This window comes from Lepisosteus oculatus, chromosome 3 (assembly GCF_040954835.1).
Source record: "Lepisosteus oculatus isolate fLepOcu1 chromosome 3, fLepOcu1.hap2, whole genome shotgun sequence".
Classification (NCBI taxonomy): domain Eukaryota; kingdom Metazoa; phylum Chordata; class Actinopteri; order Semionotiformes; family Lepisosteidae; genus Lepisosteus; species Lepisosteus oculatus.
Genome location: NC_090698.1, coordinates 6,991,352 through 7,014,645, shown reverse-complemented (window position 1 = coordinate 7,014,645; position 23,294 = coordinate 6,991,352). Strand labels below are relative to the sequence as shown.

The following is a 23,294-nucleotide window of genomic DNA, read 5'->3' as shown; positions in this document are numbered from 1 at the left end:
TATTTACCGAGTCAGAACAATGATGATATTAATCGACTGTGTCATGCAGCGCCTTTAAAAGTAGCTTCGCAAAGCACTTTGACAGTAAGAAAGAAATACGAGAAGAGGAGACAACAGAATGAGTGCAATTAAAACAAGGCTTTTCAATTCAGTAAAAGCCTCCTGTGGGAGAAAACCTCTGTGGACATGGAGGATGATGCAAACCTCTCTCACAAGGTACACAGGGCCTGAATCTTTAATACTGCCAAGGGCGGAAACAAGAGAATATTATCAATAGATGGACCCTATTTTTCTGTTCTTCTTTGAAGTTTTCGCATTTGGTGCTTAGCTCCTCTAGCGGTTAAAACAGGGAAGAACGGATTCCTACAGGGGCTGCTCGGGCTCGTGTAGGCACTCGTGCAAATGGCGCAATTGCTCACAGTTGAGAGTGCAGCCGCCCTGCGTCTCCAATGATCCCGGTGACCTCCGGGGAGCTCGGAAGCGGCGTCCGCGAGCTCTTGCGAGCCCAGGGGGACGGACACGGGTGGGGAGGAGCCCCCCGTTCACGCACAGGTGGGTTCAGCGGAAACTTCAGAGAGTGAGGGGGGGAGTTTTGAAGGCACTCACACTGCAGCAGGAATCTCTGGGCTCGGCTCTGTGATTTCGCTGGGTGTGTGTGTGGAATAGCAAGTTCTAGTACGGCGCGTTGACTGTATTTGGAAATAATGCCACTGACTCTGTTTAACTGGCTTTAATAGTAACAGTGGTTTTCCGACCTAGAATCCCAGCGAACAGAAAACGACAAACGCATTAGAACAGCAACGGCACCAGTATCTTCGCCTCCACCCTAGTACGACAACGCGATTACGTTGCGGTAGTCTCCCCGGTTGTTTGCTCGTCTGCTTGAAAATTATTTTAAAATTCTTTAGTTGAACCGAAAGGAAAAACCTAGGCAGGATCTTGTCCCCTTCCCATCAAACAATCCCCCCAAACCCTCTTTTTCCCCCTCAAACTTTCTCTTTAATGATGTCGGACTCATCTGGTTTGAATCATCTCTGAAACCGGACACCTGGCTCGGTTCTCCTTTCCCTCCCTCTCCCTTTCCCTCCTTCAATTTGCGAAGGAATCTGCACAGTCTGGACAAGTTCACCGCGAGTTACACCCCGTAGGCAGTTTCATCACAGGCGCACGCCAGCAGGCGGCCAGCCCCGCACCGAGCCGAGCAGACGAGGGACGTCTGCGAAAGGGGCAAAGCCGTTTCAGAAAGACGTTGTGGCAAAAGACGGTGGCTCCGGAGAAGTTAACAACTCGGCCTTGCACAGCTGCATGTGTGAGACCAAGAGGGACTTTCCAATCTATGCACCTCCAAGAAAAAGGGGAGCTGAGAGGAGAGAGGGAACAGCTTCCCATCAAACGCAGGTGAGCTGGTCTGTGTATAGGTGTGGTGCGGTTGCTAAGTTTCCTGTGTCTCGATTTTTGTCTACACATGTCTTTCTGTGGGGTGGCAGGCTTATAGTTCTCCTGGCTATACTGTCTGTCAGTCCGGCTGCTCTGTACCCTACATAATGACCCCCCTCCTGCCCACCACAGCTCCACATACTGTCTCGCACTCCCCGTCTAGGATCGGTGACCAATACGCAGCCGATCAAACTGCTCCAGGTTTTATGGTTTAACTGAGTCAGACTCCCATTGTGTAGCAATCTAATCCACTCCAGGTTTCACCAGGCTTCCTGTGTAGGAGCCTGCATCAGAGTCTAGAGTTGTACTCCTGGAATGGGAGTGAATTTGCCTAGAGAGTCTCAGAGAATATTTGTTATAAAATCTCAAAACTGTTTTACATTTATTGCAGCACTGTTACTGTGTATTCGCAGAATAGATTTTTATGAGCCAAAAATCTTAAAGAACTTTCATACTCTGACTTTGTAACCTTTGTAGAATCGTGACAGTCATCAATCAATTGTCAACTGGGAGGTTATAGTTCTAAAAAAGCAGTGGAAAGGTGATGGGATATGCCCCTTTCTTTTTCTCAGGAAAACCTTGTTTTCTCTCCCCAGTCTTCCCACATTTCAACTTCTCTAATTCCCAATGATGGAGCCACAGAGTGAAGGAGAGAAGGAGAGGGAGAGCACGTGGGGTGAGGAGAAAGACTACGATGAGGCGGAGAATTCTGATCAGGCAGCGACAGAGCCAGCCCTGACTTGGGGGAAAGGGTCCATGGAGGATGACCTTGGCCTTCCCATCATGCACTGGGAGGCTCTGAACCAGCGCATCACGGAACTTGAAAAGCAACAGGAGGAGAGTCGGGCGAAGGTGAAGAGAGAGAAATGGAGTGGGGGGTTACAGGAATTTAGGAAACTTTGTAGTTTAAAGGGGTTGGCTCCTTTCATGGTTGCATACAGTTAACATGTCCCAGTGTCTCAAATCTAGCGAAGCAAATCGATCGAGATGATCTCATTCTCCCCTCTCTCAGCCTGCAGGTGTGCAGGAGCGAGGAGCTGTAGCAGCAGGCTGGGCGGAGGAGAGGGAACGAGGGAGTGTCAGGGAGAGTTGGAGAGAGGAGGATGAGGATAAGGACAGCAGCCGTTTAATAGCGCTGACTTCAAGGTACAGGGCAGTGTCTTTTTCCTGTTTTTTTGTCTTTTGCGGATATTTTTTTGGGGGGCAGTGGTACTATAGTCTTCATCAGGTGTGAGAAATTCCTGCCTGAAGGGTGGATTTCTAAAGATCATGGAAGTACTTTTAATAAGCAACATAGGGAGACTTTAAAACTCGGGTGATTTGGTTTCAGATTCAGTTAAAAGTATTAAGTTTAAATTTGGAACAAAAACCTGTAAGTCTCTGCCCTTCAAGGATGGAACTGTCTACCCCTGCTGTGAAACCTGTGGTCTGGTATTCGCCCTCTGTCTTTTTCTGTAGATCATTCCCGTTAAGATACAGCACAGCTCTGTATTGGGCCTTTTTAATCAGCATCGATCCTTTCCTCTTCCTCTCAGACTACAGAGTCGAATGAATCTCCAGCTCTGCTTCATCAACAACAGTGAGAGTGAGGAGGAGGAGGAAGAGGGAGAGGTAAAGATCGGGAGGTCAATGAAGGAAAAGCAGACGTTTGGACAGAGAAGGGGGAAAAGCAACTGTTTCCATGTTGTTTCACAGAGTGCTCTGGGCAGCAGTGGGTGTGGGCTCATGCAGAAGGCCAGTCCCCCTGCACAGGCTGCTGGTAGTGAGTGGTCTGAGAGACGGGCAGAGCTAAGGAGAGAGGCACAGGTTGCACTGAGCACTCTCCGAGAGAGACTGAAGCCATCTTGCACTGCACAGAAAGAGGTAAGGAAAGGTGGATAAAGACGCATGCTGTCAGAGGAACGGTGAGGTGGAAGTGCACCACAGACGCATAGATATCCTGTCAGGCTAGGAGGCAGTATTTATCCTATGCTGTGTTTGTCCTGTTGTGAGGGTCAGCCCACCGCAGGTTTAAGCGAAGGGCTAGGGGTGAAGAAAAGGAGACGACTGGAGCGCAGTGACCTTCAACCTCTGAGCCTGCAGCAGCTGGACAACCTGAGGGAAACACTGAGCCAGGCCATACAGGGTGAGTGTGTCAGAAGCACTGACCAGTCTAGATCAGACATGGTCAACACAGATCAGGACTGAGCCAATAGATCGATACTGAAGTTGTTAATTTATATTGATTTATATTAAGGAGTACCGAGTACAACCTGTTAACTATTACTCTGTTGCCCCCTGACACACACACACACACCCTTGCTGTAATGTCTTAATGTGTACTGACCACCGTTATCCTGTGTCTCAATCAGATTTGAGTTCTGAGTTGGTGGGGCTGCTGCTGACCCGTGACCAGCTGCGAACGGAGCAGGATGCCATGCTGCTGGAGGTTCAGGATATGACATCATTCTGACACCACATTGTGTGCCTTAGCCATGGTTCCCTGACTGATTGACCTCCTACTTCATACTGTATCACGAAACCCCTGCTGGAGCAACATCTTTTTAGTTTTACACATCCAGGCTACGGAGTTGGAGTGGACATTGTCAAAGAGAAAGCACAACACAGACTTTTCTGCTCTTTAATGCACTGCTGTGTGAAATCATTTGTATCAGTCAGGATGACTGAAGTAACATTCCCCAGACAAACTGAGAGGAGCAACTGACATTTTATGACTATTTCCTGTAACTCCTGTTAGTTTTATTCATTTTTCTTCTGTTGTATGAAGGTGAGGAAGTACAAAGTAAAAGAGATTTGTCTTTCAGTTGCCCGAGGCCTTTATCACCTTTGGCTACTGACTGTCTATGCTGTCTGTCGCCACATAGCTACAGTACACTTTCTCCTTTACACCTTAAAATTCTGTCAAATGCAAGCTGCTTGTCTGTGTTTGACTGACATCTCAGACAGAGAGAACTGTTGATGTTTCTACTGAAAACATCAGCTGTGTGTGATGACAACAGAAAAAAAGGCAGAGACGTTACATCACATGAGCAACAACAGATGATGTCATGCAAGGGGCTGGAGTTGCTCCATGAGAAGATGTAATTCTTATTATTGTACCTGTCGTGAATTGTGCTTGCTCATTTAATCGTGAGCGTCTGAGAGCTGTTGTTGACTGAAAGAGTTGTATCACGAATAAGTGAATGTCCACGGTAGAAAGTCAGGCAGCTTTAACTGCAAACTCTACTCGGAATGGCATGATAACATCACTCCTAATTAAATGAAAAACTGTAATCTTGGAGTGAGTTACAGGGACCTGCCCTGCTGCCTTTCTGTCTCAGCATGGAGATGTGTATGTGACCAACCACCAGGCATAGAATCAAGAGGATATAAACCACAGTGCCTTTCTACTTGGGTTAGTGCTGCATACACTCAGGGTCATTTTGCTATGGTGAAGCTTCATCCTCTTTCCAGAGCTGCTTATAACAAAAGGGAGTCTTTACTGTTTTTCTGGCATGAGCAGTTCAGTGTGGTGAAGTTCTCTGTATTTCAATAAACTTTTACCATTTTTTTAAATTGTTGGAAATGTGATGTTAATTCAGTAGCTCATCAAATTCTAATTAACACAGCAAGACGATGAATACAGGGGGGGAGTGTGCTTAATATTTTAATGTTTGCTGTTTATTCACCTGGGTGAGAAAATAGGCCATAAGTTTAAGGCTGACAACTAACTCTCGGCAGGGAGGCTGTGTTGAAAGTGGTTTGAAACCACAGCCCATCATTATCTGTAAGGCTCAGACAGATACTCAGGCAAGAAATTGGAGTAGAGGTTATGTTACTGTACACACAGTGTGTGTGTGCAACTTCAATTGTCTGTGCTGCTGTATGTGTATTAATATTCAGGAAAGCAATCGGGACTTGAACTTTGGGTTGTGTTTAGAATCGCTGATAAATGATTAACAACACATTAACCTACACCCCAGGGCCGGAGCTCAGGAAGATTTCCCCATCAGAACACCATGAACTGAATGAATAACGAGCATAGCTCATGCGCATACATGAACATCCCCTTCCGGTTCCACCTTTATTGAAAATCGTTTACAGGCATATTTCAGTTTACAGTTTGAGCACTTTCAATGCGTAAAGTCTGTTTTCAGGATATGTTTAAGATGTCTTCCTTTGCCGAAGAGTTTGTACGCTCAGTACAAGCAGAGGCTTGGTCCTGCGTTAGAGAAGAGAGGTGACTTCTGGGCTCTCCTCAGAGCCGGGCAGGAGAAAGGTGCAGCTTCTTGGCTTACAGGTGTGTTTTTATAGATCTTTGCTGTGTCTCAATGTTTTATTAATAAGGCTATCAAAGCTTTATCTCATTATTCCAAGTGCACCCAAAAGGACAGCGGGTACACTGGTGTCTGCAGGCCCTTTCAGCAATCCTGGTTTTTAGCACATATCTACAGCTAAAGACCTGAATGCTTGTAAGACGGATCCAGCAGTAACCCCAGTCCTCAAAAATAGAGGAGACCTGATACAAATATTGAAATCCACAAGCATTGACAAAGTCAAGACAATGGGCTTCTTAAGGATCAGGCAGGGACGTATTTGGTTTTTAACAAGAAACTGTACATTGTACACAGAGTTGGCACATAAACCAGACAGGGAGTGGAATAATTAAGTGTTATTTATTTAATCATGGTAAAAACACAGTATCACAGAGGTGAGCCCGTGGGACCACTCTGAATACATATACACACATTGGGCATGAGTGGAAAGAGGCTTAATACGAGGAGATTGCCCAGGCCGAGCACAAGCCTCTTATCCCTTGTGTAGTCTTTGGGAAAAGAGATACAAAAAATGCATTGAACAAATAGAATCACTTTCCAGCCCCAACACACACACACACCACCACCACCCCAATATACTCTTGTCTGTTCATCAACAGATGCTGCTCATGAACAGCGGTATGACCCAGCCAGTTTAGCCGATGAAGAACAGGGCTGATGAAAAACAGGCAAACGGGTCTCTACCAAACATGATCATTGCAGCTACAGATACATGCGATACTCCATGGGATGCACAGACAGACGTACCTTTACAACCAGAACCCCTGCCTGGTGAAAGAGCTTGTTCACCTTTGTCAGGGAGTGACCATTAAGGGAAACGGAGTCTGTCTGTGACACTGCAGGCTATGTCCAACATATCAGTGCCCCTGTTCTGCAGTGTCCAGTGTATGAGTATCAAAGCATCTGACTGCGGGGTCCAGTGTGTCGGGAGGGTTATCAATGTCTTCTGCTCACATGCTGAGATGTGCTCTGTCACTGGTCTCACATTCCCCTGCTGTTAGTATTCTGCCTCATAGGATTCAAGTACAATCTGCGAGTCCATATGCCTTTCTCCCAGAGTCTTTATGCCTCATCTTTTCTTTCCTTTCCGCTTCTCCTCCCTTCCCTCTCCTGTTCCCTTTTCTCTGTCTCGCTGTATCCCTTGTTCTCTCCCTTCTTACTCTTTCGGCCTCCCCCCACCCCACTCACCGCTGTCCCCTCTCTCAGGGCAGACTCCGAAATATGTTCCCCGAGGACTTAGATTCATTATGGTTGTTGCTGTCCTTGCCTCCTGTCCCTCCTGCTCCCCTGCGGAGGAGACGCAGCGGCCAGGGCAGCTGTGGTGGCTGTGGGCAGTGAGGGGCACCCTTCTCCTTGGTCAGGAAGTAGAGGAGGGCATTCAGCCAAGCGTTGAAGGAGGCTAGGGGCCTGGTGACCTTGTAGCAGATGGAGACCATGCGCATGGAGTGGCAGGGCACCCTGGGCGAGACCTTGAGCAGCAGGAAGAGGGTGCGAGTGACGTGAAAGGGGAAGAAGCAGAGGGCGAAGAGCAAAGTTATGGTGATGATGGTCTTGATTGATTTGCGGCGCCTGCGGAAACAAGGCGACTGGGGGCCCGATGTCACCGACAGTCCTCCCAGGGGTGCCCGTCCCAATTCCACCACCCTGTTGCCACCCTCTCCTTGTAACTGGGGCTGGGAGCGCAGGGTGCGGACAATGGTAGTGACCACGCGCGAGTAGCACCAGGCAATGATGGAAAAGGGGACAAAAAAGCCTAACAGGTGCAGAACGATTCCATAGGGAACGTAGTCCAAGAACTCCTTGTCTATGGCATCATCCCAGCAGTTTTGGAAGGCTTCTCCTCCTCCATCGTCTCCAGCCCCCCCGCCTCTCTGGACATGTTCTGTCTGAGCAAATCGAAAGATGGGGCTGGTCAGGGCAAAGACCACTGCCCACACCAAGACGCAGGTTCCCCTGACGGCACGCTTGGTCTCCAGGGTAATGGTCTTCATTGGGTGGCAGATGCCCAGGTAGCGGTGTACCGAGATGCAGGTGAGAAAGAAAATGCTGCAGTAGAGGTTGAAATAGAAGAGGAAGCGAACAAGTCGGCACATGAAGTCACCAAAAACCCAGCGGTCCCTCATGATGTAGCTGGCCACCAGGAAAGGCAACGAGAGCCCGTACATGAAGTCTGTTGTCGCCAGATTGACCATGTAGATAAGGGAGGCGTTCCACCGCTTGGTACGTCTGAAGGAGCGGTAGAGGATTACAGAGTTGAGAGAGATGCTGAAGACAAAGGTGAAGGAGTAGCAGAGAGGCAGGAAGACATACTTGTAGGATTCATCAATGCTGCAGGATGATGAAGGAGAGGACCAGCTCTGGTTGCCGTCGGTGACAGCAGACCCCACCTCCTCTGTTGTACTTATTATCATGGTGCCCATGGTCATGGTGCGTACAGGCTGCTGCAATGCTTATAGTGTCATATCCTTTTCTGGGTGCCTTCACGTCTTTGCTCTGTTTCCCCCAGTACTCCCCTCTCTCCTGGCAGACCCACAGTCAATCAGGCATGTGGACTGGATGTGAATGATCCTGACTTCAACTTTTCCTGTGGAGACACATTTCAGAGTTATATTTTGTATTTGTGTTTTTATTTTTTAAAGATAGAAATGCCAACGAAATGGGCTAAACAGACCTAAGTGCAGAGACAGACGTGCACAGATCCAGCAGATACTCTCCTGACTTGGGCTTATTTCCTCTACCCTTGCTCTATCTCTCTCCCCACACGTTTTCTCCCTCTCCCTCCTTCTCTCTTGCACAATCTCCTGTGTTGTTTGTCCGCCTGTCTGGGATGCTGACTCAGTCCACTCTTTCGCTCCATTACTCCCTCAATCAGTAACCAAACTTCCAGCTTCCCGGGAAATCAACACCCTCTCTTTCCCCCCAGTGCACACAACTCTCTCCCACTCTCCTACATAGCCTCCATCTTTCTCTACATCTCACCTCTAATTACTGCCTTTATTTATATATATATATGGCTGACCGTTCTGTAGGTAAAGAGCAGAAGATGGGACAGAGGGAGGGAGACAAACAACTGATAAGTGAGGGAAATAAGAAAATGAATGCAGCTCCAAATGCCAGCCTCCCTCAGCCTAGATGTCACACTGCACGGCATTAATACAGACCACTGAACTGCAAACTCAACAGCCATTTGCAGTTGCAACACTGTTTAACTGGAATTCCATCCGATGTGAATCATATGTGCTCAGAAGCCCAGTCTTTCTGAGTTTCTGGAACGCATCAGCGTTCTGAATGGTCCCACTGCAGGGAAACCTCTACCCGGATCAGGCCTAAATTGTGACTGGTGAGAGTGGCAAAATGTCCAGCATTTGTACTTGGTGCCTGGTTTCCAGTGGGTAGGTGGAAGTGGCTGCTGAAAAACAGGGAATCTCCATCAAGACCCTGTTTTCAGCACAGGATGGGGGACGAAGGCTGAGGGTTCAATCCAAGCAAAGTTTTGGAATGCTTGCTGGAGCAAATTCACAGGCAGAAGGTCCAGAGCAGCTTATTCAGAAACGGAGTCTGTTATGAAGAGTTCAGGAAGGATGACAACAACCAAGTTCAATCAGACTCGGATGTCAGTTATTATAAGGGTTATTGCCAAAAATTGCTTGATAACCTAAATGTTTTAAGGTGAACCTGTATCTTCTGGGCCTGGCAAACAAATCCAGTTTGCTTTCAGTGTCAAGACAAAACATGTTTTTGTTCTGATTTCATTTCCAACTCTTAAACACTATGAATACCGTACGTGATGCCCTTCTCTCCCTCATGTATGTCTTTTGCATCCCACCTCTACCCCATCTGCACCTCTGCAGCTCCTTCTCCTTCTGGCCTCCTCCTCCTATTCACTAAACACTCCACACTCCTTTCAGGACACCTCATTCTCGGGTGGTGTTGTTCCCAGTGAAAAAGCAGTACACTCTAAGAGCTGCTCAGTTGTGGGAAACCTTGGGGTGGAGTTTGTCAGTGTTGCCCAATCTCAGCACTCGCTGGGCGTATGATCACAGTATAGGATTCTGCTTTTCTCCCCACATGTTTTTGCCAATGTGTTTTCAGAAACATATCTGGAAACAAACAGGACATGTAGGTGGGTTTGTTAGTCTGCTGCTTTGTTGTAAGAAGGAGCTGCACAGCAAGAAACTCATTCCTTGCGAGCAACTAAGGAATCGCAACAGTGAGACTAGGGGTGGGTAACTTGTCATTGGCAGAGGATATCCATGCATTAAAGAAATCAATTTGTTGTGAAATTGCTAGTTTCCCCTTATATATGTTCACTGTTCACATCTGAAGGATAACAAAACATGCTCTCCTTGCCACTCCTTTCCCAAAAAGCGAAAAAAAAATTAAATTTTATAATCAGTGATAAATCTGTGGCTAGTGGTATTTACATCTCCAACAAACCCAAAAGCAGCTTTTTAGTGGGGATCCCAGAAGACTGCCTCCTCTCAGACACCACATGATACAAGAAAAACCAACATGCGAGGAAGAACTCCAAACTGTAGAGAGGCAGCTTGTTTTGAATCTCTGTCAGCTAGATTGATCACTCGGCCTCCCTTTCTCTGAGCGGTTTTTCCTTGCTTTTTTTTTACCAATGTCTTGTCTTCATTCCCAAGAATAAAAAAAAAAATCCCCAGAACTACAAAAAAGCTGGCAGCCTCCCGATGAAAAGTGAAAAACTTGTGTTGCTCTTTATGGTTAATTAGTTCACAGGTCTAGTTATGCAGGCTTACAGTAATACCATCTCTTCAGGTTTTGCTGAACGACAATGCTGAGATGGTCATTTGCGTCAGCAATGAAAGGTGACAGATTCTCCTGGCAGGTCGGAGCTTATTAATAGCTTAGAACACCCTGTGAAAGAAGACCAGGGGTTTAGGGCTCCCTGGTATTCTGCCCACAACCTCCTATGTCTTACCTGCATGTGTTACAGTGTATGTAGCTAGAAGCTTCAGTTGGCTGTATTTTAGTGTCTATGATATTGTGATTATGTGCATGTATCTGTAACCTTTTGGGTCTGTGCTACGGGAAGCACAGATACTGCTTCCTTTGCCTTTGAGTCAGTGTGTGTGTCATACGCTGTATGACTCGGTTCCCATGGTCCAGTGTAGTTAAGCATAATGAAAGCATTTTGAAGCTATGGGCAATGATAGAAAATCAAAGTAAAATAGCAAAACTCTTCCAGTAATGTAGGTTGTGTATCAGAAAGGGTGTAGCTTCTCTGTGTGAGATTGTGAGTGTTTATTATTGTTTCGATGTAGGGATACATTTTGAGAAAATGTTCCCATAGAGATAATAACTAATGACAAAATGTATGATGTGGGATATCCCTTCAGTGTAAATTACATTTTTTTAATCAATGCAACAGTTTTAAAATCTAAAAGCGTCCATAATAATTTTGTTCACAGATGCTTTCACTGACTGCGGCATTTCATTTCAAGAAACAGAAAAAGGACGAGAGTTATTGGGAAGTCCCTTTAAAGACGTGAGTAGAAATGTGTGCCATTGCATCGTGTGAGCTGCTTTACCACTCACCTCTTTCTCAGTCCCCTCTGCCCCCAGTTCTCTCGGTCCGGGAGCAGCCCCCTCTCGGAGCCGATGAGCAACGTTGGTCAAAGCCTTCGCCCTTCGCTGTCCTCCTGACGGCTTTCCACCCAAAGTGGAAAAATCTCTGCGGCAGCTCCTGGGATCGTGAGGTCCGTCTCTGCTGCAGGGAAGCGTGCTGTTCGCTGTGCCCACCCACTCTGTGGAGCTCTGCAGGTGCCTCTCGGGTCTCTGCCTGTCTATCGTGCTCTCTCCCCTGTTAGCACCTCCTCCCTGCTGCCCCACTGCTTTCTGTCTCCCCTCCCTGCCCTCTTTCCCTCCCTTGGCGTGCCGATGTGTGCGTGTGTCCCTGTGTATTGTTGTGTGTCTCTGTGTAATAATGTGTGTCGGTTCGTTAGGTTTCCCAGTATATTGTTGTGCAGGTTTTGCTGAACATGTGGGGACCCTAACAATTGCTATTATGAGGACCGTTTAGGTCTTTTTAGAACCTAAATGTCATCGTCTTTAAAATCCAGACTACTTGAGAAAACTCCATGTGGAGTTTCATTTCAGTGGAGTATGGATTTGTGATGAAAAATAGAATGAAAGTCAATGGGAGGTCCTCACAAGTACAGATGCTTAAACATGAGTGTGTGTCAATGTGTCTCTGTGTATCAGGGTTAGAGAATGTGTTCCTGTGTGTAGGAGTGTATTGGTTGTCTTAGCATGTGAGCTGTACGTCTTTGTATGAGCCTCACGGCTTATGTGTGAGTTTCTTTGTCTTACCATGGTTTTTCAGCATACTGGTGTGTGTGTCTCTGTGTATTAGTGTGTGTCAGTGTGTCCTGTCGTTAACAGGCTGTTTTCCCTCGTTGGTGCTGAGCTGGCAATTTCATCACAGACATCGACGAGGGTCTAGCTAATTAACACAAGAGTGCAGGGCAACAAGACACAGCGCCAAAGCCACATACTGTACACATGCCAAAACTAGGCAAAGTTTTCTAAATGAGACCTAGGATAGGTATGATTTTCCTCAGTTTAAATTTAAATTCTGCACTTTCTCTGCGATCTCTGTCAAGAGCAGGACAATGAAACATGATAACAAGATGCTTTCTATAGGTGGCATAATGAAGCTCTGGAACCATCGAATTTTCTATATTTACAGTATAATGCTCATTCATGCTAAAAATTACCAGTGCATTCAAAACACCTGCAAAATCACAAAGTCATTTTTCACTAAACAAGTTCTGGGTCAGTTTCTTACTTTATATCTGTAAATGGAGTTTGCTTTCAATAAAGAAGCCATCCACATGAGCAAAATAGGCCTACAAATTTCTATTCCTATATGTAGCTGGCATGCAGATGGCATGGTGGGGCAGTGGTAAGCATGGCTGCCTGGTGCGCTGTCTGTGTGGCGTTTGTATATTCTCAACCGTGTGTGCCTGGGTTTCCTCCCCCAGTCCAAAGGCATACTGGTAGTTTTATTGGCTTCTGAAAAAATTGGCCCTGGTGAAAGTGTGTGTGTGTCTGGTCTGCAATGGACTGGCATCCCCTGCACAGTGTGTCTTGCTTTGTGCCCATTGGTTGCCTGGTTATGGTTTGGCTCCCTGCGACCCTGAATTGGATGAAGCAGTTTGAAGGTGGATGGATGGATTGATGACATGCACCTTCTGCATTTCCTCACCCATCCAGGAGATGATTTCTATACTGAGTCCTTCACTTTTTCCACTACATCTAAAAACGGGCCTTAATTATTTGATGTATTTATTTTTTTCTTTGAGAGGTTTCTCCTAACCTCGCTGCCTGACTGTTTAAACTGTCCCAGGATCTCCCAGACCAAGCTGGATGTTCCGCTGAAGTATTTCTCGAGTTTAAAAGGTATTATGACGAGTGTGTGAACTAATACCCCAATCCAGGAAAAAGGAGTAGTTTAGTAGTTGAGGTAATTGTATGTTTAAGATATTTAAGGTGTTACCGTTCCCAAAGCTACAGAGATATCAGGTGAGACGCTCACATATCCTATCAGGTGGCTGGAATGAATCACCACAGGGGCAAAAATATTAGAATGACAAACACAGTATAAACTGCCCATTCATTCTCTGAACAGCATGCCCCCGTTTTCCAACACACTGTTCTAGAACACAGCCCTCTGCCACATCCCTGGAGCCCCATTGGCGGAGTCCAGCAGTCCCGTCACAGGGGAGCAATGGGCGGCCAGTGTGAACTTTCTACCCTTCCGATGACTTTTTAATAACGGGGTACCTAATGAAGCATGAAGGCCCTTGGGACACATTATTATTATTATTAGCATTCTAGGAATGATTAACCGCCAGCAGGCCGGCTGGTGCAGGAGGGAGCCTCCCCCTGCGCTGTTTGGCACTGACCACCAGGCAGGCTGGGAGGGGAGCGCGTCACGCGCCAGATCGGCTCTCAGGGTGTGAAGTCTGCCGGCTGCACGATTCCAAGACCTAGCTGGTCAAGGCTGTGCTCTTAGGCTGTGGGATTTCTCCGTGCAAAATCTACAACTTTGTTTATAGATTGTTATATTATACATACTTTCAGCTTTTACAGAGGCCAGTATTTAAATTAAATACATTTAACTTCTACACTTCTAATATAATAACAGTTCATAGTTTGTCCTTTCCATAAAGGTATTTGCAATTGTTTTTCTAGTTACTGTTCTTGTTTGGCACCTTAATGCAATAAGTCACTTGCAGTAAATAACATTTTGGTGGAACAATCGGTGTGTCCAGAGAATACCAATGAATAATAGCGTTGTTCCCACAGAAGTCTGGTTTGCTTGTTTCAGGCCCAATAAAGGGGAACGGACTGTGATCATGCAGCTTTCCCCTCTGCCTGTTTCCAGGGGCTGCTGGCTCAGCTGTGTCCTGAACAGAGCTTTGCTAAGCGTCTTGCCTTTAGGTATGGTGGTAACTCCTGGGTTGTTTAGTTGCCTGTGTCTTATTTTATCTCCCCTGCCAGATCCTGGGACTTGAACCCACAGCCCTCTAGCCATCGGCCCAGGGCCCCCTCCACACTGCTGGAAGGCAGTCCAGTTCTCATTGGGGTCACGTTTTCTTTTACCACTCAGACAGCTGCTGCCTGTAAATGCCCAGCTGCATGAAATGGTACAAATGCAAGTTGCTTTGGATAGAAGCACCAGCCAGATAAATTCCTAATAATAAAACAAATGGTTATTATGCCCCTAGTGGGTACTGTTTTTTTAAGGAAAATCAAATTTATACACCTGAGGAATCTATACCACTTAAAACTGCTGTAATATAATTACTCCTATTTATAATAATAACCCCTTACACTTATATAGTTCTTTTCTGGACACTCAGAACTACCAGTGTGCAGCCCCACCTAGATGATGTGACAGCAGCCATAGTGCACCAGTATGCTCCCCACACACCTCAATCTCTCTGTGGGGAGGAGAGCAGTGGGAAATCTGTCTAGGACACTTGGGTAACACCACTACAAAAGATTAACATATCAATAAATAACAAAAGCTAAATGAAAAGTCTGGTAGAAGTAATACAGCTAATCTGAGAATACTGCGTATGCAAAGTCTAGAATAAAACGATGTTTAACCATTCAATACTTTGATCCAATAATCCAGTTTAAAAGTAGCACAGTACACCCAGAGGCTGACAGCCCGACCGACTCGCATCTCCGGGCTCACTGCAATGCCAGGGCTGAACGCATAGAGGAGCTGTTTCGCCTGTTCGGCCGATGGAATGAAAACATTTAGCTGCGGAGTATATGAAAAACATTTTAAATGTGTGATATTAATAACAATTTGGATATGTCGCGACTTTTGAACTGAATTGGAGAGAAAGGCGAGACGAGGACGGATGGAAAAATAAGCCTTGGATTATTATTAAGTCGTTCCTTAAATTCACTAATTTTGTTTTTTTCCTTTAAAAAACAATAAATTAAGAAAATATATTTCTGCGATTTAAACTTCAGTTCTGACGGGGGAAAGTTTGAAAATACTGTAAGTCATGCTAACTTTGGTATTTTACCGTAAAACAGACAACAGCAAAGAGTCGGGCACTCAGCCCAATTAATTTTTTTATTCGCGTTAACTTTCTCATTTCAGGTGAAGGTATTTACAATGGAAACGAATTAATTTGGTAACTTGGTCCACGTAATACTTGTTCAGAACAGACATTCCCCCTCCCCCTCTCGCTCTTCGCCGCGGTCTACGCTAAAACCACGGGTCTGGCTTCTCACCCCGAAGATGCGATAGTGGGGCAGGGAGGAGGACAGTGTCCCGCTGATTCGGCGGTTTCGGTTCAGTTTGGACCGAGACGGTCGAAGGTGAGGCCTGCGGGTCAGGCTTTCACCGGGCTAGAGTTGGTGCGCCTCGCCGGGTTCGGGAGCGCAAGGGTCGGCGAGAGGGCTTGAGTCGAGCCCGGAGGCCCATCTAGACGGGATGGAACGGATGGAGGTAGACCAGTGCGCAGGCGCAGCTGCTGGCAGTGGAGGCGGGGCTCTGCGACGGTCCAACAGCGCCCCCATGATCACTGGCGTCAGGTGAGGGAATTTTTAAGGTAATTTAATCAATCGAATGATGTTCTTCGGTGCAATTAAAGTGTGTACAAAACATGTAACTTTAACGTTTTTCAATAGTATTATTATTTCAATAGTATTATACTCTCTCCTTTTTGCTTCCACTGACAATCCCCCTGTTTCTTCTATTGTCTTCCTCATCCTCCCTCCTCCCTTTCTCTCAGTGACGGGATGGCGGTGTTCAGTTCTGGCAGTACGGCCCGTTATCGGAGGAGCAGTGTGTCTGTCAATCTCGGTTGCCCAGGACTGGTCAGTCATGCTCTCTGTCAGCACTCCTATCTGTGTCTCTGAGTGTCTCCTCACCACGTAGCTTTACAGGGGTTGTTACACGTAGACACACTGGCCTGGCCTGGTCTGTCTGTCTCTCAGCGCACCTGTGTTTCTGCGCTGTTTGTTTGGCAGGGTGTCTGGCATGTTCCTAGTCTGTCTTTTGGCTGTGCTTCTATTGTCTTTTAGTACAGGGATTCAATATTTTTCAGGCTGCTCGTGCTGTCTACCCCCCCCTGCCCAGACATTCCTAGTGAGCCAATCGTGTCTTCTCCTCCTAGGCCCTCCCCCTTTCGCCGTTTCCGCTGGTCTGCGGATTGCTGGAGCACTCGAAGCAGGTGAGAGAGTGAGGAGAGAAACATAAGAGAGGTGAAAAAGAATGTCTGTCCTGAATCACTGGGACTGTCGTAGCTTATTTTATTTTTTCTGTGGGCTGTGCCCACCCTGCTTGCCTCAGACCCTTGCCTCTACTCCTTGCACAGCTTCCTGTATCCTTCTGACAATCAGTGCCTCTCCATCCCTCTTTTTATCCCTCCGTCTGTCTCTTCTCCCCCGTTCTCTCGCTTTCCTCTAACTGACCCCTTTCCTGCTTCTCTTCCCGGGTTCAATTCATATTGCATTAGTGGCATGAGTAACAACAGCAGTGTTTCTAAAGTACCTGCACAGTATATCCAATAGCGCATCTGGTGTATATGTTTTTTAGACAGAAAGGTAAATATGTTTTAATCACTAAACAGATTCAATTGAGATGCGTAATCAATTGCAGGAGCGACACATGAGTATTGGAGCCAATCGCATGTTATATTTTAATGCCTCTCAGTGTATGTGTGTGCCTTTGTAAAATAACTGATAAATATCACTTAATACAATCCAAAAATATCATTCATCACAGGTAATGTAAACTGAATCAGTGAGCTTTAATAGCTAACCCTCCCCTCTCTGGTGGTGTTACTCTGTGGTCCTTAGGCTGGCACAGGGGGTCACACTCTGGGTGGCTAGCGGGGCTGTGTGTCCTTGTCCCAGCTCTCTCATGCGTGGGGAAATGCAGGAGGGCAATTAAATGTTTTAGTAAAGAAACTGTTTATTATGGCACACTTATTGTGTCGCAGGAGAAAGTGTATCTCTTGGCAGCCAGGACTGCCTCTATCAGACAGTTTCAATTAATGGGCCTCTCCCACCCCAGCTCCTCTTTTACCTCCTTTCTCTTTCTCCTCCCCCCTGTCTTCTCTCCCACTGTGCTCACAGCGTGTCTCTCTGTCCCAGGACGAATGTATGGAGCCGAACCCCAGAGGAGCCATACACAGACAGAGGTGAGACCTGAACCGTGACTGACCGACTCGCCCATCGTGTCAGACTCAAGTGTGATCAGTTAAGACACGCTCATAATCACACAGGTACACACATGCTGACCGGGGAAGACTTCCCCAAGCAGTCTTTCTGTCTGTGAGGATGACAAAAGGACTGCTCTCTTTTTCGCCCAGCAGTGTTGGTCCTCCACCCCCTGAATGTCCCTGGGAGGACCACAGGATCCTGGTGAGTTGAGCAACCGGAAACCAGTCAGTGTGACAGTAACTCAATGTGTCATTGTTAGTGCATGAGACAGTGAGTCAGTGTCAGTCGTTATATCGGTGTTTTACTATGTCAATCAGTGTTTCAGTTGTCAGTATGTCACTGTATCTGCCAGTCAATGTATTCGTGGATCAGTTTGTCACTCCGTTAGTCCCCATCAGTGTGTCAGCAAGTGTTTCAACCAGTTAGTGTATTAGTGTGTGCATCGGTATGAAAAGAATTCAGCCAGCTGTCTCAGTGTAAGGTGTACCTGTAGGTACTAACATCTACACTAAAGGAAACGGGAACCTGCACTGTCAGTACCTCAGTAGGTATCATTCACCATCTCTTCTCAGGGCCTCCACTCTCTTGACAGTGGTATCACACCCAATTCCTCCCCCAGCCCAACAAGAAGATTCAAAAAGTAGGTTCTGCCTCTTATTTGCTCTTCCAAGAACAGTTATTTATTTTTAAAAATTAATGTGATAGCTAGTAAGTAGCAACTTACAAATAAATGTTGAAGGTTTTCTTTCTAGTTTTAAAGCTCCCCTTCTCCTGAGGCAACACAGACCTCAATGGACTTAGAGGGGAGATGGATGGTTCCATTTTCCATGGAGGAAGTGATCTTTACCTAAATGCTAGTATTTAGAACTGTTCTATGACATAGGAATGAACAGAATACCTTTTCTGAATGCCGCTGTGTTGATAAACCCAGAGTCTTGGGTGCATTCAGATGTGTATTTCACATTACTGGATGACAGTTAATTCAATATTAGCTTTACCGTGGTCCTTAATAATGATGATAATTGTTATCCCTGTCCTACCCAGCAGGGGGAGTGTCAGTCCAGCAGTGCGATGGCCCGTCCTCACTCCACTTAAGAGGAAAGGTCAGTCTGTCTCTCCCTCCCTATCTCTCTTTGTCTTACCTTCTTTCACTCTCCCATGTTTGTTTTAATAGTCCGTGAAATTCAAAGTGAAAATCTCTATACACCATTCTGATTTCACTTTGCCCATTATCGTAAAGCCAGATATTCCTGCTAATAGTCACAGGGAGCCTGATGTCTGTCCAGGAAGCAGAGGGCACAAAGTGTGATTACACCCTGGATGAGATGTAGGATATTTCGGCTCAAGATAGCAATATACTAGGATCATTTTGTGACACGAGCAGTGTCGAGGTACCTTTGCACTCGCTTCCTTATGTCTTCCTTTTTTGCGGAAAACATGGCCTTTCCCTCATGAAGGGTTGCTTTGAAAGAGGCAGTGCACACTAGTGTAGCGGGGCTAGTTCGGATACGGTCACGTCAGCGCCCTCCCTGCGCGTAGCAGGGACCTCCGCTGCCTGGGCTGAGGGAGGTCTCCTTTAGCTCACCCGGCTGGTTCCCCGTTGCGTTACGCCGGAGACCCGGGTTCGCGCCCCAGGTGCTGCAGGACGGAACGGGTGGCGGAGGGCACGAGCCTGTCACGGAACCGCGACGGTCACACTAGCAACTAGCATGTCTTTTGGAAGGTGGAAGGAAAGCAGTGCATGTGGCAACAACCCACAAGGACAAGGGAGAGAGCACTCACACTACCTCAGAGATGTCTTCCTAGACTAGAATTAAATCCAGCCCTAAGAGCTCTGAGGCAGCGACTACAAAACACCACCCTGATATCATTGTTCTTTATGTTTTTCCTGCTCTCTCTGCCAGGTGGAGTGGAATCAGATGGCCCGCCCAAGAAGCTGTTTGTCACAGGAGTGACCGACCCCCCTCATCTAACTGGGTACACCGTCAGGTCGGGCTTACAAACTGTACAAACACGCATTGTGTACACCACTGTTCACCGTACATGCGGTAGATATAAACATGCTGCTCAGTGTCGGAGTGCTAATGCTGGTTCCAAAGTAGCATCTCCCCTTCGTCACAAAAGCAACGGTAGTCAGCTCAGGTTCTTGCTGTGTTTTGAGGTTGAAGTGATGTCAGTGGTGCATCGGTCAAGTTAACTTGCGCGGTTGTTCTGTCTCTCCTCTCCCCCTCTCCAGTGTTGCGCCAGCTGGCTCTTCACCAGTGGGGATGTCCGGCTGTGTGCCTCCCCAGGGAAGCCCACTCTCTCTTGCCATCAGTGTGCCCACCCCCCCTTCGTTCACCCCGCAGCACCCCGGGATGTAGCCAGTCAGTGCCGGGGAGAAGACGCTAGCCCAACCCAACAGAGACCAGAATGAAGAGCACACTTGCCGATGGCCACTCAGAGAACCTCAAGAGGGGCAGCAGCCAATTAGAAGAAAGCAGCCTGGAAACCTGTCCAGTCCGGCTGAAAGAAGCTTAACTAACCGACTCCACCCACTCAGATGCACAGTCTGGCTTTGTAGCCTAACAGAGCAGATAGGATATGTGCTAAGCCAGTTATAGAACAGAAAAGATGGAAGCACAGCCGATCACTGGATGATAGACAGGTGGGCGAGAGAGTGGCCCCACAGAGAACAGATGAGGAGACATTTACCCATTCAAACAGCAAGACTGGTCTGGAGGTGGGGGCATCCTAGCCGGACTTATAGCCAAAGAATCAGCAACAGAGAGAGAGCGTGCATTGAAACCGGATCATCTAGAATTGTGCATCACATACCTTCACACCTGTGTTTCCCTTTATAAGAAAATGACACAATTCGGTTTTGCCACTTTTTCAGAATGCTAGTTTATGATGCCATGCCGCCTAAACTTTAATATTTTGTTGTAGTTTACAGTTTTATTTTCCAAGTGGTGTAAACCCATCTTGGAAGAAAATGCTTTAGCAATATGCAGTGAAAGACTTAAGTGGCACTACGTGAGAGAGTGAGTGGAAAGACAAGAAATGACCACATCAGAACAACTACTGGCTTTTCCAAATCTGGGCTTAGATGTAACTTGTGCAAAAGCTGAAAATTGACATTTATCTCTATATTTAATTCTGTATAAGAATAAAAGTCATAAATTGTGGCAGAGAAACTAGTAATAGGACCTCAAGTGGGTACACAGTGAATTTGGACAAAGTAATCTGCTGGAAGCCAAGAGGAAGCTACTTTGTCATTAAAAGAAGGTGGAATTTCCTTTGGTATTGGGCTTCAAGCCAATCTTTTTAGTGTCAAAAATTGTAAAAATAAGGGTAAATATACAAGTGGTTCTTTGTGCAGCCCTTGGAAGCAGCACTTTCAGTTTGAGCCAATCAACCTAAGGCTAATCCTGCCAAGCACATTATGCGTGTAACAATATAAGTAACGTTGCTTTTGACAAACTCAAACGCAGTATATAGATAACACAGACAATAAAAGACACAGATGTACACGCAGTCTAATGCACAGTTTAATATTATACTCCCAACACAGTGAAACGTTAGGCTTAAAGTCAGGCTTAGTTCCAGCCTGGGCTTTGTGCTCAGCAGCAGGGATTCTCCAAGCTGCAGCCTTGTGCACAGCTGAGCTCCACAGAGGCGTGGCAGACTGTAGCCGACCAGGGCATTCCTCAGCTTTGCAGGCAACATCACCCTCAGTATGGCAGGGCCGAGTCACCGTGCTGATGAGAACTGCACTGGGTGGCAGGGGGTGTGAGACTAAGCTCGAGGAAATTCTAAAACTTCTGTAAGATTTTGGGTCCAGAAACTCCTTATGTATTCTTGAAGAGGTATCCTGCAGGCCTCATGTGGACAAAGGAATTTTGGCTGGAAAATCCTGCAGCATTTTTGAAGTTTGTGTGTGTGTGTGTAGAGATCTTATCGCATGAGCAGTGAGAAGGAGAGACGGGGGTGGTGAGAATAGACAGAGGACAGTAAGAGAGGTGACACTGAGGGAGGCGACAGGAGAAGAGAAGCAGTAAGCGGAGACAGGCGAGCTGAGAGAAGACATAGTGAAACAGGCGACAGCAAGACGGGAGACAGGACATGCAGCAAGAGTTCGCAGATGACTGCCTTCCAAGGTTACATTCACTGTTTGGAACTTGTATATAGTAATTGTGAAAAATAAAGTATTTTTATGGACTTGTAAGATGCAAACAACAAAAACTATATTCATTCCTCTGAGTATTTCATGCTTGTACAATTAACGCCAAGTGTCTCATGTTTCTGTGAAAAAATATACCTTTTAAATATATGAATAAAAATCATCGTATTGTATCTGCTACTGACTACTATATGTATATGGCTACTTTAGGTCTAGTCAAATTGAAAGTACCCAATACAGGGCCTTGAAAACGTATTCAGCCCCCATCCTGTTTTTCACACTTAAGAATAAAAGCCTAGAATTCTGTTTTTTTTTAGAATGGGAATTTTTACGTGAGACACACATTTATCTTCACAGAGTCTCCCCCAAAAAAAAAGATAATGGTCAACCATAAATTAAAAATAACTCATCATTTAATAAGTGCTCATCCCCCGGTCAATACTTAGTAGAACCTCTGCTGGCAGCGGGTACAGCCAGCAGTCTTTTTGGGTAAGTCTCAATTTGTACACCGAGATCGAGCAACATTTGCCCATTCCTCCTTGCAAAATTGCTCAAGGTGGGTCGGGTTAAATGGGGAGCAGCAATGGACAGCAAGTCTGAGGTTTTGCCACAGATTTTCAATGGGATTAGGGTCAGGACTTTGACTGGGCCACTCGGGGACATCTTGTCTTCATTTTAAGCCACTCAAGTGTTACTCTTGCAGTGTGCTTTGGCTCATTGTCCTGTTGAAAGACAAACATCCTCCCCACTCGGGGACCATGTGGACTATTCACCTTCTGGTCAATCTTGGCGAGAGTGCCAGTCCCTGCCGCTGAAAAGCATCCCCATAACATGATGCTCCCACCACCACACTTCACGGTGGGGAGGGGGTTCCCTGGCTTGCTGTGCAGTATTTGATTTGCACCACACATCGCACTTTGGTCTTGTCAGACCATAAGACTTTCTGCCACGTCCCTGCAGTATTTTCTCGGTGGCGTTTTGCACGCTCCTTGAAGGCGAGGATGTTTTTCTTCTCAGCCAGGGCTGCATCTCTGCAACCTTCCCATAAAGGCCTTTTTGTGGAGAGCCTGAGAGATTGTTGACCCACGTACGTTATCTTCCATCACAGCCGCTGACCTCTGTAGCTCGGTCCGTGTCACAGACGGTTTCTCTGGTAAGTGCCCTTCTTGTCTGAAAACTACTGTAAGTTTGGGGGGGCGATCTGAGCGGCCTGAGGCAGTGTGGCTGTGGATTCATACTTCTTCCACTGCTGTTCAATTGACTGCACTCTCTTCGGAGTGATGTTCAGCACCTTGGCCATGGTTTTGTACCCTTCCCCAGATCTGAGCCTCTCTGTAATCGTATCTCTGACTTGTTTGCTTGGAATGCTCTTCCATCTCCATTTTGAGTCCATTTTGGAAAGTCTCTACCATGCGGCAGGACCTTACAGAAAGAATGGTGATCTACTAATTTTCTTACACAGGTGGAGTCGATCAGCACATCGTCTCACTTCGGAGGGCAAATTGGTGTCTGCAATTACAAGGGGTGTGAATACGTGTTAAATTTAATCATTTCTGGGGTTTTTTTTCCATTTTTAGTAAATTGTGGAAAGCTTCGGGAAACTTTGTTTTGACATCGTACTCAATACTTTGAAGATCAATGCCAGAAAA

The 23,294-nt window shown here is 46.5% G+C and overlaps 3 protein-coding genes across 10 annotated transcripts; 2 read left to right on the top strand and 1 right to left on the bottom strand.

The window, feature by feature from the left end:
• The first annotated feature begins 353 nt into the window (after positions 1 to 353).
• Positions 354 to 4,992, top strand: LOC107076585 (schwannomin-interacting protein 1). 4 transcript variants are annotated; one of them, XM_015340608.2, is made up of 8 exons: positions 354 to 552; positions 1,103 to 1,398; positions 2,034 to 2,289; positions 2,450 to 2,583; positions 2,973 to 3,048; positions 3,133 to 3,300; positions 3,436 to 3,562; positions 3,789 to 4,992. In XM_015340608.2, the coding sequence occupies exons 3-8, from the start codon at positions 2,065 to 2,067 to the stop codon at positions 3,887 to 3,889; spliced, it is 831 nt and encodes a 276-aa protein (XP_015196094.1). In that variant the 5' UTR covers positions 354 to 552; positions 1,103 to 1,398; positions 2,034 to 2,064; the 3' UTR covers positions 3,890 to 4,992. The 4 variants fall into 4 exon arrangements, with proteins under 4 accessions (XP_015196094.1, XP_015196093.1, XP_069042636.1 ...); XM_015340607.2 differs by having other exon boundaries at positions 355 to 552; positions 1,153 to 1,398; positions 3,430 to 3,562; XM_069186535.1 differs by having other exon boundaries at positions 355 to 552; positions 1,149 to 1,398; positions 3,430 to 3,562.
• A 1,081-nt stretch (positions 4,993 to 6,073) lies between these two features.
• Positions 6,074 to 11,569, bottom strand: gpr204 (G protein-coupled receptor 204). The gene is made up of 2 exons (XM_006627506.3): positions 11,319 to 11,569; positions 6,074 to 8,337 (listed from the first exon to the last, which is right to left on the bottom strand). The coding sequence occupies exon 2, from the start codon at positions 8,177 to 8,179 to the stop codon at positions 6,956 to 6,958; it is 1,224 nt and encodes a 407-aa protein (XP_006627569.1). The 5' UTR covers positions 8,180 to 8,337; positions 11,319 to 11,569; the 3' UTR covers positions 6,074 to 6,955.
• A 3,448-nt stretch (positions 11,570 to 15,017) lies between these two features.
• LOC107076622 (P2R1A-PPP2R2A-interacting phosphatase regulator 1) lies at positions 15,018 to 21,823 on the top strand. 5 transcript variants are annotated; one of them, XM_015340822.2, is made up of 10 exons: positions 15,019 to 15,306; positions 15,412 to 15,848; positions 16,049 to 16,133; positions 16,433 to 16,489; positions 17,397 to 17,461; positions 17,633 to 17,684; positions 18,056 to 18,123; positions 18,528 to 18,586; positions 19,388 to 19,472; positions 19,720 to 21,823. In XM_015340822.2, the coding sequence occupies exons 2-10, from the start codon at positions 15,748 to 15,750 to the stop codon at positions 19,844 to 19,846; spliced, it is 699 nt and encodes a 232-aa protein (XP_015196308.1). In that variant the 5' UTR covers positions 15,019 to 15,306; positions 15,412 to 15,747; the 3' UTR covers positions 19,847 to 21,823. The 5 variants fall into 5 exon arrangements, with proteins under 5 accessions (XP_015196311.1, XP_015196308.1, XP_015196313.1 ...); XM_015340825.2 differs by having other exon boundaries at positions 15,018 to 15,848; positions 19,388 to 19,460; XM_015340827.2 differs by having other exon boundaries at positions 15,020 to 15,848; positions 17,415 to 17,461; positions 17,636 to 17,684.
• Positions 21,824 to 23,294: the final 1,471 nt, after the last annotated feature.

Excerpts from the sequence above, each read along its gene's own strand:
- LOC107076622 (XM_015340822.2), top strand. The coding sequence starts at position 15,748 with ATGGAACGGATGGAGGTAGACCAGTGCGCAGGCGCAGCTGCTGGCAGT. Across the intron at positions 17,462-17,632 it reads GGAGCCATACACAGACAGAG|CAGTGTTGGTCCTCCACCCC; the intron begins GTGAGACCTGAA and ends TTTTTCGCCCAG. Across the intron at positions 18,587-19,387 it reads CACTCCACTTAAGAGGAAAG|GTGGAGTGGAATCAGATGGC; the intron begins GTCAGTCTGTCT and ends TCTCTCTGCCAG.
- LOC107076585 (XM_015340607.2), top strand. The coding sequence starts at position 2,065 with ATGATGGAGCCACAGAGTGAAGGAGAGAAGGAGAGGGAGAGCACGTGG. Across the intron at positions 2,290-2,449 it reads AGGAGGAGAGTCGGGCGAAG|CCTGCAGGTGTGCAGGAGCG; the intron begins GTGAAGAGAGAG and ends CCCCTCTCTCAG. Across the intron at positions 3,301-3,429 it reads CTTGCACTGCACAGAAAGAG|GGTCAGCCCACCGCAGGTTT; the intron begins GTAAGGAAAGGT and ends TCCTGTTGTGAG.
- gpr204 (XM_006627506.3), bottom strand. The coding sequence starts at position 8,179 with ATGACCATGGGCACCATGATAATAAGTACAACAGAGGAGGTGGGGTCT.